Source organism: Botrytis sinoallii, assembly GCF_014898435.1.
Source record: "Botrytis sinoallii strain Bc 23 chromosome Unknown BSIN_013, whole genome shotgun sequence".
In the NCBI taxonomy this organism is placed as follows: Eukaryota; Fungi; Ascomycota; class Leotiomycetes; order Helotiales; family Sclerotiniaceae; genus Botrytis; species Botrytis sinoallii.
In genome coordinates, this window is record NW_024066040.1 from 1,745,484 (window position 1) to 1,763,699 (window position 18,216).

Here is an 18,216-nt window from a genome sequence, read left to right on the forward strand (position 1 = left end):
ATCATCGACAGCGATTCTTGGATGGCCTCCGACTTCCAAAGCCTTCGATTTTGTCCACTTACGGCAACTGTGAGTTACACCTATGATTTTTCGATAGGCTGCGGTTTTCCCCAGCAAGATAGCGTTGTGATTTTGGTATCATGTTAGTTCATCTTTTGCACTATGACGCCAATGAGTTGCGACCTTAGGTCCTCATTCATTTTATCTATCTTATTTTCAAATAGTATGCGAATCTATATTTGGGGTAGAGCTTAAGGAAGCGTCAGATTCTCGATCGTATGTGTAACTTCAGGTACTAGGTGGGCAATCTGATTTGGATCACGCATGGCTATAGTAAGATCGTCTGGGAGTGTACCAGAGTAAAGAAGATTCTACTACAGATTAGTGGATTTTTTGAAGAAATTGATGATTTTACTCACTTTTTTGACAGTGTCAAATGTATCTTCTCTCTCGGTATAGTCGCGAATTACCTTTCTTGTGTTGAAATCGACATAGATCCTAGTATCTCTGATCCTAACAAGAACATTATCGAGTCTCATGAACAATCTGCACAAGAGAAGCATTCGGTCAGGCATAACCCGCAATTTGCAAGAAAACACAGATATTCCGTTGTCGTCTAGCTCACTCTCATATAAAACAACTTCTTCGAAGAACAGAATGGGATCTTGACGCTTAAGAAGGGCAATAGGTATCGGATCGGAGTTATCCAACGTAAACAATTTCTCGTTGGTGATAGTGCCCTTGTAATCTGTTGTATATGACCAGTCGAAAGGCTTGACGATTTCTTTGATGCCTTCATGGGTTTTCTCCCTATATCATGTTAGCTTTGACATGTTGAAACCCAAGAATTCCGGCTCCCTACCTGCTACTTGACCACTCTTTTGAATAGGCTACTTTTAACATATTTTTGTCCGTCTTGTCCACGCGATCCAGGGCATCGTATGCATTGAATTCCATGCGCCATCCACTCGCTACGTGCTCGATCGCAACCATATTATCACCAAAGATCATCTCTGGAACCGGTATGCCGAGCTTCTCTGACATCTGATCTATTGGACCTGATTTCGAGATTGGGAGTTTACGTGCACTGATTTTGAAGCCTTTCTGAACATGCGACACAGTAGCGGTATCTGCCGCACTGGGCATTGGGTAAGGCTCATTGATAGGACCGTTGAATGCCATGATTGTAGATTGTAGATTGTGAGTTGTAGATTGGATATGAACGACGTGTGGAATAATGAATGATTGATCTGGTCTGAGTTCGATTCAAGCACTGATCAAGTTCAAGATGACTCTTTTCGATTGCGTCTTTGGCGGATATGAAATGCGAGACAAGGTAGAGGCAGAGCTCTAATTCAAGCTCTGTTCAGTAAAAGCTTAGGTTCGAGTTCAAGTCCCACTTCCACTTCCAGTTCCAGTTCGAATTCGAGTTGAAGATTGCTCCTTATTCGATTCCAAGAGTGATGTGACGATGGTTTAATCTGTAGGGAGTATGACTACCTAGGTATGGCGCAGAAGATGCACAATTGTCAGTGTGTGCTACCTATGCCTGTTTGGTGGGGTGAGACGAAACAAGGCTGCTTTAGTTGTTTTGGTGGGCACGTGGTGAGTGGGGAACGCTTTCCTCTTCTCTCCAGCCAATCCTCTTCCGAAATCTCACTTCTCACTGGGCATTTCTCGGATCGGTTTCGTGTGTTGCTGTGTCAACAAGCATTGACTTTTTAGCCGCTACCTTTTCCAGCTTTTCTAAATAATAACCTCTCGTCTCGTCCGTCACCTTGGATTTCCAATGATCTCTCGAATATATCAATAATACTTTCGTTATCATCCACTATTTTACTAACCTAGTAGTCAAACTCCTTCAGACTCCTTCAAACTCCTTCAATCGACCAAGATCCTTTCAACATTTTCTTCAATTCTTGCCCTTTATCTCGGATATCTCGCAATGGCTGCCCATGCCCTTGAATCGCGCTTTGAGCGGATGTCTGTAAATGATGAGAACGATCCAGGGGAAGGAAAGAAATACATTTCCAAGGTGAATGACTTCCATACCAAAGATCAAATACATCGTAGCTAATTGATACCGAGCAGATCGCATCTACTACATCTTCCAGCACACAATTATCACAAAATGCCAATAGAGCAAACCTTCTCAAGATGGCTTTGCAAAATAAGAATACAGTAAACACAATCACAACAGTCACAGCTTCATCACAGGAGTCAGCTTCCCCTTCGAGGAAACCAACTACAACATACCGAGATTCTGAACAAGTTGCCAGAATCGAGCGCAAATCGAACCCTATGTATCAGGAGCCAGCTCCAGTGAAACAGTTTCATCTCGGCATGTTCGAAATTGGTAGACCTCTTGGTAAAGGCAAATTCGGCCGTGTATATCTGGCAAGAGAACGTAGTACTGGATTTGTTTGTGCCTTGAAAGTTTTACACAAAAACGAGATACAAAAGGGCAAAGTAGAGAAGCAGGTCCGACGGGAAATCGAAATTCAAAGTAATCTACGGCACCCGAATATCCTCCAATTGTATGGCCACTTTCATGACAGCAAGCGAGTCTTCTTAATTCTAGAATTTGCTGGCAAAGGAGAACTTTACAAGCATCTTCGTAGAGAGACAAAATTTCCGGAATGGAAAGCAGCTCACTACATTGCGCAAATGGCTGCCGCTCTGAAGTATCTCCACAAGAAGCATGTCATGCATCGGGATATTAAACCAGAAAACATCCTGGTGGGTATCCATGGCGAGCTCAAAATCGCAGATTTTGGCTGGAGTGTCCATGCCCCTAACGGCAGAAGAAATACTATGTGTGGAACTTTAGATTATCTACCACCTGAGATGTTGCAGAGCAACAGCAACTACTACAACGAGAAGGTCGATTTGTGGAGTCTGGGTGTATTGATGTACGAGTTTTTAGTTGGCGAGGCTCCTTTCGAGGACACTGTAGTCATGACACACAGGAGGATAGCAAGGTGTGAAATGACTATTCCAGGCTTTGTTTCCTCAGAGGCAAAGGATCTGATCAAGAGGGTATGTTCGATTTCATCTCAACATTCGTCTCAAACTAATTATTGTCATAGCTACTGGTACTCGATCCCGAGAAACGAATTCCCCTCGAACAGGTTGAGAAGCACCCCTGGATTATTAAGCACTGTGTGAAGGGTGAGCGAGCTAGTATGCGGGATTCAAAATCCACTGGTAACAAGTCTCCGCCGGAGAGTAGCAAAACCACCGTAGAGACCCGTGAGGAATGATTTGACGAATTCTGTTTTGTTTTGAGCATTGGCGTTTAAGGAGTAGAATGATTGAGATGATTCTTGGGGAGAACAAGTTGAGTAAGAGTTTGGGATTTGCATCTAATGTTTCCATTACACTGGCGCCTATCTTGATATACATTTCTATACCCGAGTACCTAAGTACTGAATACGATTATTTAACAAAGCAAACTTTCTATTATTACATGGGCGTATCTCATGAAACGACCTCACTTGTAGATCTCGTCAAAGGGTCGAGTATCCGAGTAACACGAATCCCAAACTTCGTTAACTACCTTTACGGCTTGAACATCGTCTTTACACCAAGGTCTAGCCAATACCGACTTGACTGCTCTCCTGCGCACGCAGTCCTGATGTTGTTGTGTTACCCTGTAGTTATTTCTCGTCCAGAACTCTCTTGCCCATCTACATTCTCCACTCAGACTTGCTGCTCTGATCTATGTTATCGTTTAGCTGTTTTGTCTGTACTCGTACTAGGCCAGGGCAGACAAACCTCCGAACAAGCTGCATGTCGCAGATCTCTCCAGTCCACCTTCCATCTTAGATGATCCCAAGCGTGCACCATTTCATGTGCCAACGTATCCTCCACATGTTTACTATCCCTCATCTCATTCGCACATAACTGAATGCCATGCTCGGGGCTAAAACCCCCACCTTGCCTCACCGTTTTCCCATCTTCTGTGATTCGTGTGGGACATCTCCTACAACGTATATTATCTGCATCAAGCTTCCCATTGAGATCTCGTATGTTTTTTTGCATAAATATAACGATTGGTGAGTATTTTAAGTTATAGTCTCGCCATTCTTCACATCGGTCGCAGTCGCGCTTCTCATGGCGAGCGTATTGATCTTCGCGATAGAGTATCTGGTGGGATGGAGGCATTGTGCCAAGTAGGATAGAGAACCAATTGCGTGTTCGAGCAGTTGGGTCGAATTGCGGTTCTGACTCCTTCGCAGAGTCGGGGACAAGCGGAGGCTTGTTTCCGTCCGAGGATGACATTATAGATAAGTAGCTACAACACTTACGCTTTGCGATGTACCAAGTAGAGCGCTGTTTGTTGATACAACGATTGTTCACTAAAATAACTTTTGGTGGGCGGTGGGAAAATTCTGCCGGCATGGGATTGATATAAAACAACCCAAGACAACATTCATTTCTTTGATGATTTGCTAAGTATACACACACATTACACGACGGTCTCTGATATCTTGTCAAACGTATTCTACATAACAAGATGAACGTTGGCAAGATGAAGACCCCGAAATCTTTGACTATAGTTATAAAGTTAGGTACTTACAAACCTCATCTTTTCAAAGGCCAGAAGCTGAGTCACGGGACATTATAGGGACCAGTTCCATCGTGGATGAGAAAACTCATGAGCCGTTATTGAGTATTTTGAGTTTGATTGTTGAGACTGCTGTGAGACTACACAAAGATGGACACAAAGTTATTATTGTATCCTCCGGAGCTATTGGAGTTGGACTTCGAAGAATGGACTTGGATAAGAGGCCAAAACATCTTCCCCGAGTACAAGTATGTCTCGTTCAAAGCAGCTAGTCAGTGGATGTTTGACTAATATTGGTGGGTGTAGGCTTTAGCAGCAATCGGACAATGTCGTCTTATAAGTCTATGGGATAGCTTGTTCGCTCACTTACAACAACCTGTTGCACAAATTTTGCTCACGAGAAATGATATTGCAGATGTAAGCTCACCATGTAAACGTGAATCACTACACGACTTACACTTTGTAGCGAACCCAATACCGAAATGCACAAAACACCTTGCACGAGCTTCTCGAGATGGGCGTCATCCCTATCGTTAACGAAAACGATACCCTAGCTGTCGCTGAAATCAAATTCGGAGACAATGATACTCTATCTGCAATCACTGCAGCTATGCTCCATGCGGATTACTTATTCCTGATGACTGATGTCGATTGTCTCTATGATAAAAACCCTCGAACGCATCCAGATGCACAAGCAATTGAGGTTGTTGAAGACATCTCCGCATTACAGGCCGATGGTAGTCGTTCCCCGTTCAGTTCTTATGCCCTCTCGAAATAAATGCACTAACTCTCCATCTTCAGTATCAAGTGCTGGCTCTAGCCTAGGTACAGGGGGAATGTCCACCAAAATAGTTGCTGCCCGTCTAGCCACCTCCGCAGGTGTAACAACTGTCATAACACGGTCCTCTAGCCCAGGAAACATCGCAAGTATTGTGAGCTATGTTCAATCCCTCAAAAATTCCGCTTTGGGCGGTAGAAGCGGTGATATTATTTCGCAATCACAGACACCAGAAACTCTCACGAGATCCAATTCCACACTATCTCTTACTGGTGTAACATCGTCGCTTGTGGAGCCACCTCTACATACCAGGTTCCTTCCATCGCATCAGCCGATTAGGGACCGCTATTTCTGGCTTCTACATGGCCTCTCTCCACATGGAACGATCTATATTGATGCTGGTGCTCATCGAGCATTGGCGGCCAAAGCTGGTCTGCTTCCTGCCGGGATTGTAGATGTAGAGGGCAGCTTTGCCCAGCAAGAAGCCGTGCGTCTAGTAGTTGTCGAGCGCCCAGGATCGCCAGATGCAAGGATTGTGGCAGGGTCAGGAGTCGAAGTGGGTAGGGCGTTAGTAAACTACAGTGCGATGGAGATAACTAGGATTAAAGGTGTGAGAAGTAGTGAAATACATGGATTGTTAGGCTATGCAGATAGTGAGTATGTTGCTTTGAGGGAGAATATAAGCTTCTTCGAAAGAGGGAGTAGAAGTGCAACACCGGTTCTCAGTTAGTTATTAAATATAGACTCAACAATGACACTAGAAACAAGTTTAACCATGAATTCAACAACTCTGATGAATGTAGCAGATATAATTAAAGAAAATCTTTATATTGGATTATTAGACTGATCTGACTTTAGGCTGTTGATCCGAGGTGGACAATTCAAGCTTATAGAGTGCGTTGATTAAAGGCAACTTCTTTAATGGAACTATAATGCTCCGAGAAAAGTTGCAAGTACCGGGGGCTCTGCTTTATAAGTTATAACTCTTGGTAGAATCATTGTAACCTTATGGCTCGACCTTTTGTGTGATAAAGGGCCGAACGACCTTCCATTCTTGTGTTGGTCATCAGGAGTATGCCGTCGGGTACGCATAGAATGGATTACCAACCCGACTTTTCTCCACTACCACCACCACCCCCCACTGCCGCCACCTGAAATTTGAACCCAATCCAACATCTCGAGATCGCCGCGTCGAAAGCTTCATTAATCGCATGAAGAGACAAGTATTTGTTGGCGGTAGGGCCATTGTCAAAACAATGAATTCTAAGTAGCGATCTATCCATTTCGAATAGATTCTGAATGTTAGGTTCGCTGAGACTTGCACTACCACTTAGACTCAGCAGAGTCCTCTGGATCAGGAATAAAGAAGGAGCCATGTTCGTGGTGTTCGTGGAGTTAACTAACGTTTATGCATGAAAACTTAAAAGAAGCTTAAAAAAGTTTAAAATACTCGGGACGCTTGAAGGAGATGAGCGTATCCACTATTGTCAAGCGAGTCATAGGTATTAGGTTTTTCACATCAGACTCAGTTCACATATCATCAGCCCACCTCGAACGAAACAAGCTTCGGACGTTTGAGTATGATTATTAAGGGAGATGATTCAGATCAATGGCTTTCTATCCTCAATCAATACGAACTCAGACCAGACTAATCCTTGTCAACTTGCTCGAAGCTATTCCCATGGAAAAAAGGTTCCAAAATCAATCTATCAAGCGGAACCAATCGATATACTGCTAGCGCATTCTTTCAACTCAAATTAGGACATGGATATATTAAATCTTACTCATATCGGTTTAAATTCACCAATAATAAATACATATATGGTAATATTGAAGCCCCATACTACCTCCTCATTACTTATTCTATATATAAATCAGAAAGAAAAGAGATATTCAAGAACATATTAATATCTAAGATCACTATAAAGTTCCTACTTTACACAAAGATAGGAATCGAGTTGGCTATCAAGCTTATTAATACTACTAAAATTGCTACAAGAGCTTGGCGTTTGATAAGAGCTCTCGAAAAAGAAGAAATAGAGGAAGGAGAAGTAGTAGTAGAGGAAGGAATAAGTGTAAGCGAGGAAGAATCAGTAATGGAGGAAAGAGAAGGGATTAATCTCCCTATTATATCATAAAAGTCAAGTTTTCTTATTATCTGCAATGCGGTAAGAGGGCATTGGTGCCCAGCATTTGTTTTCACTTCCCCAATTAGATCGTATCCAATATTGTAAACTAAAATGTTACCTGTTAGGCTCTTACAGCCTAGCTGTCCTATATAGTCTTGGACTGATTGATTGATTGATTGATTCTATTAACGTCCATCTTCAAGTGTTGGACTGAAGATGGACGTTTAAAATCAATCAGTCAATCAGTTCACCTATTCCATAACTTCTGATAGTTATTCCATCTGATGACCTGAGAGGCTGAAATATAGCAGTCTTCAGTATCTCGTATCGAGGAAAGGTCAAGACTGTCACTTTCAATATCGGATAACATTTTTCGAAAGAGAGTTCGCGGGCTAAGACTGCCATGGTCTATTGGCCGTTGTCTAGGCTTTCAATGCTGATAACATCAAGAGAATTTCTCTGAGAAGTAATTTTAGAACTCACAATTACTAGGTAGTTTTCGAATTCGAAATTTCTTGGGAGAAAGAATTAAGGAAATGGAGGAACAATTTACTAGGGATTGCCTAGATCAGCAGCATACTACACATCCTCACTGTCAGTCGTTAAGTGTACCAAGTGGTACTCGAAGAATCTATGAGTACTGTAGATTCCTTTGCAAAAACATCATCCCTCTCATCAGCATCATCTCTTCTCCCTCATAACATATCTTCACACAATATCAGTCCTCCAACTAAAGTCAATCTTTCCCACTCAAAAATGTTCTTCTTCAATACCAAACTTCTTTACCTCCTCGCCGCAGCAGCAGCCGTCAAAGGCGCTCCCATCGAGGAAAGCAACATCACAGCTCGCGCTGTCGTTCCCCATAATTCCATCCATCCATGGCCAGAAAATGTGCCCGGTGGTGCATTAGGCAATACCTTGAGGGAATTCGAGCCATACATTCACATTGCTCATGGATGTAAACCCTACAGCGCTGTCGATGGCTACGGTAACACAAGGTATGAAAACTCTCTCTTCCCTTCCCTTCTCTCCTGATGGAAGCTGGCTAACACAGCTTTCAGTGGTGGGCTTCAAGATACTGGCGACCCAACCGGTTTCTGCAATGATCCCCAGTATGGCCAAACCTATGTTCGAGGTGGCTGGTCCGGAGGCCACTATGGAATCATGTACGCTTGGTGTAAGTCTTCTCCTTTCTCCCTCTCTCCCTCTCCCCTCTATCCAATCCCTCTGCCCATCTAACACACCCCCAGATTGGCCCAAAGACCATCCCGCTGCCGGAAACCTCATCGGCGGTCATCGTCACGACTGGGAGCATGTCATCGTCTGGTTCAACAATCCCGAGGTCGCCAGACCCGTCCTCATCGGCGCCGCGGCATCGGGCCACGGAGGAGTGCAGAAAACTACCGATCCCCCACGCCAGGGCACTAGACCCAAAGTCGAGTATTTTGTTCAGATCCCAAAGAACCATGCATTGCAGTTCACCAATACTCCGGGTGTAGATCTACCCATGATGTGGTGGGGGTTCTTGCCAGAGGTTAGCAAGAAGGCTTTGAACGTTAAAGGCCTTTTTGGAGCTGCAATCTGTCCTTTCAACGACGAGAACTTTGCCAACAACCTTGCTAAAGCGGCTATGTAACTTCTGGATTGGCTGCAAAGAGCAACCGATCATCTGGGATTCTACAGAGCTGTGGAGATGGTCGTTTGATGTTGTTTTCGATGCTTTCTTTTACTGTTTGGTTTATTGGACTTCTTTTTGTTCCTTTTGATTTTTCGAGATGGGTGGTTTACAAATGAGTTGCAGGGAGTTTTGATGAAGAGGGGATTTCAGTTCAAAGTTTGTGGTCATTCTTTTGCATTATTAAAGTTTGCGAGATCTCAGTTTAATATTTTACTATACTCGGATAAAATATTGACGCCCTGCAGTGACATCGTGATGAATATTATCAAAGCTTGACTATCCCGAACCATATCATTTCTGCTCTAATTGATAGTTGACTCTTTAAAAATCAGCCGCTTCGTTCTTATTACACCTCCCCAAACACCCATACCCCCATATCCTCCGCAAACAAAGCAGAATACCAATTTCAACACACCTTCTTCTTTAACCCCCTCATCATCACATTTCATACTCCTCAAACAACATTTGACTAGTCCAGTGATGGGAGTACGAGTAGTATGCGAGATACTTCATATACATCCCACTATAGTAATACGCAATATATTCAATACTACATATTGAGTATCCGAATATTTTCCTATTTTTCTCTACGATAAGAGAGATTACCTCTAGCTTATATCATTCCATTCCCCATCCCCCATCCCCCCTCTTAATGTGAATCTAGCATCTCATCTTACTCTCAAATCTCCGGCCCAGTTACTCCTCTAGAAGAATGAACGTTTATTAAGCAATTGTTCTCCTTCCCCTTACCCATACTCAACCGACAAGGCCCGTATGTGTTCCGCAAAGAGCTCTGCACTAAGGTGACTGACCTCGCCCTGAAGAATATCCCGACCATTTCGGAAACCCCAATCGGATGGGTGGTTACCCTGGATGCTGAAGAGACCAGGAAGCACTTACTTAACTAGGAGAACATACGATAAGTATAAACAGTTGTACGTACACAAAATCGGTTCAACTATGCAGTGCCTAAGGTACCAACGAATGAAAGACTTAGGGCTAGTTTGGATATAAAATCCGTGCTGAATCTATTGAAATAATCTACACTTTGTGTTATCGCAGATTCCGTAATGATATTAATCTGCTTCAAAAATTTTATTTATTTATTTATTTATAGTGATTAACGTCTTGTGAAGAATCTCCCGAGGGATATGAAAGATGTGACTAGATCTAGAGTTATAAATATAAAAAGACACTAATATATATACTAATAAAACCTTATAGAATAAACCCAGTTCCTTTTATATATTCTAAACAAGCCAGTGTAATGATTACAAATAGAGCCATTTGATTAGCCCCATATTCCTAGCACTTCCTTCTACTTATAAAAAGGAACGCTCTGATTATACAATTATTTTTATTATAGAATTATGTTTTATAAATAGAAGCAATATATACAGGTATATTACTTTAAAGAAACGGATATATATATAATAATACTCCAGAGAAGTGAAGGATTCGGCTATTAGGCTGCTCAAGAGAAACAACCGGAACAGTGGTTCTGCTTAATAGTGGAGTGGCGTATAGACATAATGGTGGTGGCTGGAGGGGGGATTACTAATTCCTTCTCAGTACTCGATCGATTGCTTTTACAACCTATAATAGAGAAGCTCTATCAAGGTTAGCGGTAGATTATTGAAGCTTAGAGAAGCTGTGTTATAAGGTCCACATTAAGATGACCTATGAGACGACATATAAAGTGAATCTATGTGAATCCCAAAGATAGGGATTGGCCCATATATACGAAAATTTCGTCGCTATAGCCTTATGTCGTAAAACAGTGGGAGAGTGGCCCGATCACTTTACCACTGAACCAGCCGGGCTCCTTGCGGAGGACAATGGTCTTTTTGTCAATCTGCTTTAAAAAGAGTGGATTATTAATCTATAATTTTATAATTTGAATATCAAATCCATTAAATAATTCATGGTTTTTCTAGAATATTTAATTTAAACTTCAATTCGATATTAAAAACCCTATATTTAAAATTGAGAATCATATAAAAGCTTTAATAGAGTAATAATCTTGAAAAAGTATTTAGAATTGAAAAAGAAATATATTTTGATTTTATCTTTTTTTTTTTCTTTTCTTTTCAAAAAAAGAATCTTTTTTTGAAGTATTTTGAAGTTATTTTTTATATATAAAATTATTTCAATAGCTAATAATATAATCATTATTCAAAACACCTTAAAAGTATTTAGAAAATCAAAATTATTAATAATAATGGTAATTGAAGATTTATATTTATATAAAAAAGAGATAGAAAATCTTAAACTCGAAGTCCCTTTCCCCTAATTCATTATTTTCAAATAAAAGCCTAAATCTACAACAAAAACAACCAAATCTCAAAACCAACTTTGAGATTATAATACCTTCTCCTCTTCTTTTATTAAAGATTCACTATCCAGCTCCTTTTATAATAATAATACTATCTTCAATCAAAAAAAAATATTCTTTATAAAAAAGAAAAGCTATATATAGATATTTGATTCAAATAAAGCTTATTTTAATTATATTAATTTATAATATATAATAGGATTCCGAAATTGATAAAAAGCTCTCAACAAATATCGATATAGATAGTAATGAGAATGATAATAATAAGAAAAATATTGATAATAGCTATAATATCAATTAAAATCTAAAATATAATATCTATAATAATTTAGAAAGTGAAAAGAATCTCTTTACTGATATTATTAAAAGAAAGGATAAATCAGTGGATCCGGAAACTGAAATTGAAAATATTTCAAAGAAATCTATAAATCAGTTCAAATAAAAACTTATAAAAAGTTTCTTTTAAATTTAATACAAAGTTATTTATAAAAGATTAGTCAATAATCAGATTAATTTACTAAATAAAAAACACTTTATTATAATCAATTTGTATAAACTATTGCTTTAGAGTACAAGATATATACTAATAATAATAAGAATCTAATTAATAATCAAATTAAAAAGAAAATCAATTTGATATAAATATCCTCTTTTTTTATTATTTATTTGATCTAATTAATTTGATTTAGATTAAGGAATATTATATAGAATATCAGTATTTTCTTAATCTATCTAATTAGAATATTAGATTCAATAAAAAGAACAATACTATACAGCTTTATATACCTAATTATCTATAAAAAACACTTCTATAAACAAGCAAAACTAATAATCAAAAATATTATTGGCATTAAAATCACTATATAAAAGCTAATCGATTCTTCAATTTCTATTCGAAACTTATACAGCTAATAGTAAATTTGCATATTACCCTACAGCTTTAATATAACAAACAATCATTTCTTCGAATAAAGAGAATTTATTTATTTATTATTTATAGTGATTAACGTCTAATATCTGACCTCCCAAGGGGTATTCTAGACGTACTAAGGAGCGGGCCTACGGGCCGCTAGCGTTCAGCCGCTCATAGTAGTGTAATGTTAGCTAATCAGGGGCTTGTTGCCTCTGGTATTCCCCCGCTCAGTACCGCTCATGGCGATCCTGCGGCTGTTCTGTCTAAGGGTTTGTGGTCCTGTTTCAGAGGGCCTTGTTCGTATGCCATCCGGGTGTCGGCGGATGATCAGGTCGATCGCTGTCGATCGGGAGAGCGCTCGGAGCGCTTATGGCTGTTCGGTGCGGGTCTTAGGTTGATTGGGGTGGAGAGCTCATCCTCGGGGTATTGGAGCAGGTTGGAATTCGCGTAGTTTCGCGTAGTTTGAGCATATCCTAGTATAGAATCTGGATCTAGCGAGAAGGTCAGTAAAGCTATATTGTGTTCGCAGGACGCGGTTGACATATGCTATCGCGTCCCATTCGGATCGAAGTCGATTTGGTGCAAGCGGCCAGTCGCCGCGCGTCTGATTATTGATTGAACATTGAAAGAAATGCAGTGGGCTTTTCTCAATCCCGCATGTACAGGTGTTCGTGCTATTTTCATGATTGAATCTGATGTGATAGGCTGCAAAGTCACCGTGTCCGGTCCGCATCGCTATGAGTCTGTGTAGTACCCCCGCGAGGGAGCTTGAGGCTTTCCGGCTCCGAGGTATCATATACCGGTTTCCATGCATTGTACGTTTCGGAGATCAGGCCCCTTTTTTCCTTCCACCATCTGCTCTCGGAGCGCCGACATTTGGCACGTAGGACAGAGCGGGAGCTGCTGACTGTGGGGAGGCAGGATGGCCAGGGTCAAGCGGCCCAGCCGTGCCCTGATCAGCGAGGCGATCGGCTGCCTCGTTGCCCTCAATCTCAGTATGCCCAGGGGACCACTTGATTACAATATTGTAGTGTTGCATCGCTTGATGGCACTTGTGTATGCCCATTGAGAGGAGGCAGCGGCGCTTCCTCGCATTCCCCAGATTACTGAGGTGCTATCAATGCATAACCATATTCGTCCCTGGTAGGGGCGATCAATGATGCTCAGGAGGCGTTCTAGTCCCCGCCACGCGCCGATCGCCTCAGCGTCAAAACATGCGACTGTTCGCGTACACGGCCGTAGCCGCTATCGATCTGTTGCTTGCCGCGGTAGATTGCAAAGCCGTACCCCACGCGGTGACCGTGTTCGTCGTATTGTTCAGACCCGTCTGAAAACACAGAGTAGTCTTCTTGGGGGATTAAGTCCCACCATTCCTTGAATGCTTTCGCGGCGTCCTCTTTGTCCATACCATTCGTTGGATCGGTGCGGCACTCGGGAGAGAAGTGAGGCCGTAAGAGTCTGGGGCGCTCGGTGGCAGGGATCGCCCGTCCCATTCTTTGCAGTTTTGTATTGGGACCTTTCAGAGTACCTGTGCCTCGTCCTCTCTTCCTGATGCACAGCTTCAATCGGTTTACAAGTAGGTGTTGTGCATCCACTGTCTGAAGCCGAAACGCGAACCTCAGTCTGGCTTGCTCTAGTGCAACAATTCCAGCTGGGAGACCAGCTTCTACGAGGAGTGCGGTCGTCGGGGTCGTCTTGTAGACGGGTAAAGCTCCCCGTGGCCGCACTGTGAATCGTCCTTGCTGACTAGGTCGACGTGTGTTCTTGATCCCGGTGCCGACCGGAACATGGCCTGCATTTGGGCGTTGTTTGTATAGCCCATCGAACCATACTTCGGAGCCGAAGAGGGCGACAGGGAGTACACAGGTAATGATCGCTTTTCGCAAGCAGGCTGCAGATGGTCCGTGGGCTGTATGAGCTATTGATCGGATGTGGGATGCAACACGCATAGCTTTCGCGGTGCGCGTTTTGACATGCTGTAGGAACGTTAGGCGCCGATCAAAAAAGACGCCAAGCCAGCGTAAGGTCGGTTGTGCTCCGTTGGTGAGCCCTAGAGGGGTCGGCGTGATGACTAGGTCCCGACTTAATCCTCATAGCCGGGTTTGCAATTCATGCTTCCTCGATATGTGAAGTAGCTCAAACTTTTCCGGAGCGAAAAAGACCTTATTCTGATCTCCCCATCGTAGGATGCGTCGAACGGTTCGGCGGAGCATACGTGTATTCGTGGATAGGTCCTTAGATGTGTGATATATAGCTATATCGTCAGCATATCCGAAGCGCTGTGCTCTATCTTGATTGAGAAGCTCAGCAAGATAGAGGGTATACAGGATAGGGGAGAGTGGCGATCCCTGGGGGGTACCGCATGCGACCGGGAAATCCTGTGTTGTGATCCCCTCAAGCCTTACACGCACACGTCTCCCAGTCAGGAATGAATCAACGAGTCGCAAGAGCGCCATAGGCCAACCCTGCTTCTTCATACGTTGTAGGAGCCGTCTTTTAAGGAGTGCATCATAGGCGCCTTGTACATCCATTGTTACTAGTGTGACCACTTTGCCAGCTGCTAAAGCAAGCTCAGCATCATGAGTGAAGGCAGCTGTGAGATCAATACCGGCTCTTTTCGGCAGCGCTCCGCAATGCTGAGGGCTGATAACGTTGTATCTCATGGCCGTCCATGCAATTTGACTGGCGATGTACCTTTCTAGTCCTTTCCAATACACGATATCAACGCAATCGGCCTCCACGATCTCGGGGACGTCCTGTCCTTCTTACCAACCTTGGGCAGCATGACTACTTCAGCGAGTTTCCACTCGTTAGGGTAGTAGCTGAGCCTGAGGCAGGCCGCGAAAATCTCATGTATTACACTCTTCGTTGCTAGGCCAGCACGCCTTGAGGAGGCGAACGGTTGCCCGATCGACTCCGGGTGACGTGCTCCTGACTCCTATTACATGTTTTTCCACTTCCTCCGCGGTGATCGTTCTTTTCCATGGTAAGGTCGTCTGGCAGCCCTGTTCCTGTAGAGGGTCGTGCTGTAGATCGTCCGATGCTTTGAAGCGGTCGAGTACCGTTGTAAAGAGTGCTTCGGCTTTTTCCCTGGTATCAGTGATCTCCTGGCCTTCGATCACCAGAGGAGGGGCCTTGAGGCCTGCTTCTGGGGTCAGCTGTGCCAGTTCATGACTTTGTATAGTTCCTGATCGTCCTGTACATCGTCCAAGCGCTTAGTCCAATAGGCTCGTTTCGATGCTCGCACGACCCTCTGTAGGTCCTGCTGGGCAGTTGCCATTCCGTCAGCAGTTCCAGTTCTCCTGGCTTGTGTGTATGTTCGGTGTGCCTCCTTACACTCGTCGGTCCACCACGGGGATGATCGGTAGGGTTTGCGGCCTTTCTGCCCCACAGCTACTACAGAGGCGCTCAGTGCGCTTGTGAGTCTGGCGATCAGTCTGTCGACATCGTAGGTAGATCGGAGGTCCGGGTTCTGGAGGTTCGCTAAGCGGTTGGCCATTATGCCTGCCAGGCAGGGTAAATCTGAATCGCGTATCCGGATGTGCGCTTGCTCGTATTCAGAGGTTCCTCTGTCCGAGATGGTAGTGACTTGAGTGGCGTGATCGGAGCCGCTGTGCAGGTCGTTATCGATCACCGTCGTAGCGGTGATCAGGTTGGAAAAGGTCAGGTCCAGAACGTGTCCCCTCGCATGCGTAGGGGCACCAGGAGTCCCGATATACTCCATTCCCTGTTCGGCAGCCCATTGTGCAAGCGTGTCACTTGGTTGGCAGTTGCTACTTCCGGGTTCCCACAGATCATACTTAGCATTGAAGTCACCTCCGATGACCGTACCAGTCCCTGGGGCGATCTCTAGTCCGAGTATGTATTCTATTGTCAGCGGATCAAGCGGGGCGCGGTAGGCATTGAGGATCGAGTACCCGTTAACATTGATCCAAAGTAGGTCCCTGCTTCCGGTCTGCCTCATTTGTCTGACCTTCAAGTTGCCTCCTTTTCGTACGTAGGTGATCACTCGTGGCCCATGCTCAGGGCCATCAGCCGCTCCCCAGGTGTCGATCGGCTGGTATCGGTCATATGCGGCATGATTTTGGGTTGCCGAGTTATCGTACAGTCGGGGTTCTTGGACACAGATGATATCCATATCAGCCTCTCCAGCGACCTGTAGGAGGGTAATATGATTGAGTGTCCGCGCCCCACATTCGCCCACGCGATCGTGAGCCCCCTTCCCCCGTTGAGTTCGCACTGGTTGTGCGACTCATACAGGGGTGGTGGCGGTTTCGTCGGCGTTTGACTCACTCCCCTCGCTCATTTCAGAGTCGGGAGGTGAGAAGGCTTTTTCAGCTATAGCTGCTACATTATAGTTTACCCCTTTGTTAGCACGGCGCGGAGGGTTACGGCCCGGGGTTGTGAATCGGACTGTTGGAGGGGCCCTCCCCTGATCGGGCCCGTTTGGGGTGATCGGTCCACCAGTTGCCATTCGTTCTCGTAGGCAGTGATGCGGGCCCCCGGTACAGGGGGTCTGGGGATGACCACTTGAGGCTGTTTGGCTGGCGTTGGAGCAGGTGCCTTTCCCTTGCGTGTTTCTGAGTCTCCCTTCGGCCAGCGGTCCTGACTTCTCTCACTTGTCGGTGGGTGAGCCTGATCAGTTTTCCATTGACTGATCGTGGTGCCGCTGGGCAGTTGCTGTGCGCGGATCGGAAGGGTCCTAGGCATCCCGCACATTGAGCATCGTTTTGGCATTGCTCATGGATCTTTCCGTCGGTGTGTTTAGCAGTCAGTTCGCTGCACCTAGAGCAGCGAGCCGGGCGATAACACACATACGGGTTACAGTATAGCTGGCACCCGTTGGAGTGCTGTTGTGGTTGAGGGCGGTCGCGACCTGTCAAGGGGCTTCGAGTATTCACTGACATTAAATAGCCGGAATGGTTTTACTGTCTTCTTGAAACTAACAATCCAGTTGGCCCTCCCTGTGAAAGGGTTCACCCCGTACTTAGAGACTCTGTATTGCATTGGTTCCTCTCCTGCCTGCGCCTTGATCTCTTCTCGGATGATCGTGTCCTGGGAGTGTTGTGAGCGCGCCCAGCGTGTTGTGAGGGACCTGAGGCACAACATAGTTGTACCAGGTCTCCGCGGCTTGAGCATCATCCGCACCAAGCGCGGTGATCAGCCGTATGCGATTTTCGTCTCGCAAGAGGTTCTTGCATTCCTCTGGCGTCTTGCATCCCAGGGTCCACCCCGTCCTGTTGCGATGGAGCGAGGGGATCAGTTCGAGCCTTAATCCAGGAACTGCTTCTATAATCTTCAGTCGCAGTTCGAAGGGGTTATTGGCGATCATCTGTTGCCCACTTCCCATCTTTATAAGGATCGTGCGGCTGTTTCGCTCCCGTCGTTCGCGCTCCTGTATCGTCTCCGTCGTTTTGGGCGTGCTCGCCTTGGCGCCCTTCGGTGCCTGAGGCGCCCCCCCAGTCTTGAGCGCATCAGTATAGGATTTAGCAGTTCCCTCTGGGGTTGCTCTTGTGATTGGTGTAGGGGTTCTCTGTGTAGGCCCGGCTTGTCTTATAGTCTTGATCATGCCATCGATGCACGCAGACCTCAGCGCGTCGGCGTGGCTCAGTTCCGTCTTGCTCAGGGTTTTAATGCACGCGTCGATCGCGCTCGCGATCTTTAGGGTTACTCGTCGCTTTCCGTCCTCCTTATAGAATTGATCGGTTATTGCTTTGTAGATAGACCGTGTGTCGCCATCTCCACTCGCTTCAGTTGTCGATGTGGTCGTCGTCGTCGTCGTTGGAGCGATTGGGTCGCGACCCGACGCGCTC

At 44.6% G+C, this 18,216-nt stretch overlaps 6 protein-coding genes across 6 annotated transcripts; 3 read left to right on the forward strand and 3 right to left on the reverse strand.

Moving 5' to 3' along the window:
* Positions 1-251: 251 nt before the first annotated feature.
* Positions 252-1,182, reverse strand: EAF02_007792 (uncharacterized protein; the record flags this gene model as incomplete). Its single annotated transcript, XM_038903840.1, has 3 exons — positions 252-371; positions 420-810; positions 863-1,182. The coding sequence occupies 3 exons, from the start codon at positions 1,180-1,182 to the stop codon at positions 252-254; spliced, it is 831 nt and encodes a 276-aa protein (XP_038756654.1).
* A 763-nt stretch (positions 1,183-1,945) lies between these two features.
* On the forward strand, positions 1,946-3,263 carry EAF02_007793 (uncharacterized protein; the record flags this gene model as incomplete). Its single annotated transcript, XM_038903841.1, has 3 exons — positions 1,946-2,035; positions 2,092-3,039; positions 3,090-3,263. The coding sequence occupies 3 exons, from the start codon at positions 1,946-1,948 to the stop codon at positions 3,261-3,263; spliced, it is 1,212 nt and encodes a 403-aa protein (XP_038756655.1).
* A 230-nt stretch (positions 3,264-3,493) lies between these two features.
* Positions 3,494-4,284, reverse strand: EAF02_007794 (uncharacterized protein; the record flags this gene model as incomplete). Its single annotated transcript, XM_038903842.1, has 2 exons — positions 3,494-3,721; positions 3,778-4,284. 2 exons carry the CDS (start codon positions 4,282-4,284, stop codon positions 3,494-3,496), a joined length of 735 nt encoding a protein of 244 aa, XP_038756656.1.
* Positions 4,285-4,519: 235 nt separating this feature from the next.
* EAF02_007795 (uncharacterized protein) lies at positions 4,520-6,078 on the forward strand (the record flags this gene model as incomplete). The annotated part of the gene is made up of 5 exons (XM_038903843.1): positions 4,520-4,574; positions 4,631-4,818; positions 4,877-4,987; positions 5,037-5,307; positions 5,372-6,078. The coding sequence occupies 5 exons, from the start codon at positions 4,520-4,522 to the stop codon at positions 6,076-6,078; spliced, it is 1,332 nt and encodes a 443-aa protein (XP_038756657.1).
* Positions 6,079-6,448: 370 nt separating this feature from the next.
* Positions 6,449-6,724, reverse strand: EAF02_007796 (uncharacterized protein; the record flags this gene model as incomplete). Its single annotated transcript, XM_038903844.1, has 1 exon — positions 6,449-6,724. The coding sequence occupies one exon, from the start codon at positions 6,722-6,724 to the stop codon at positions 6,449-6,451; it is 276 nt and encodes a 91-aa protein (XP_038756658.1).
* A 1,509-nt stretch (positions 6,725-8,233) lies between these two features.
* On the forward strand, positions 8,234-9,113 carry EAF02_007797 (uncharacterized protein; the record flags this gene model as incomplete). Its single annotated transcript, XM_038903845.1, has 3 exons — positions 8,234-8,475; positions 8,539-8,654; positions 8,728-9,113. 3 exons carry the CDS (start codon positions 8,234-8,236, stop codon positions 9,111-9,113), a joined length of 744 nt encoding a protein of 247 aa, XP_038756659.1.
* Positions 9,114-18,216: the final 9,103 nt, after the last annotated feature.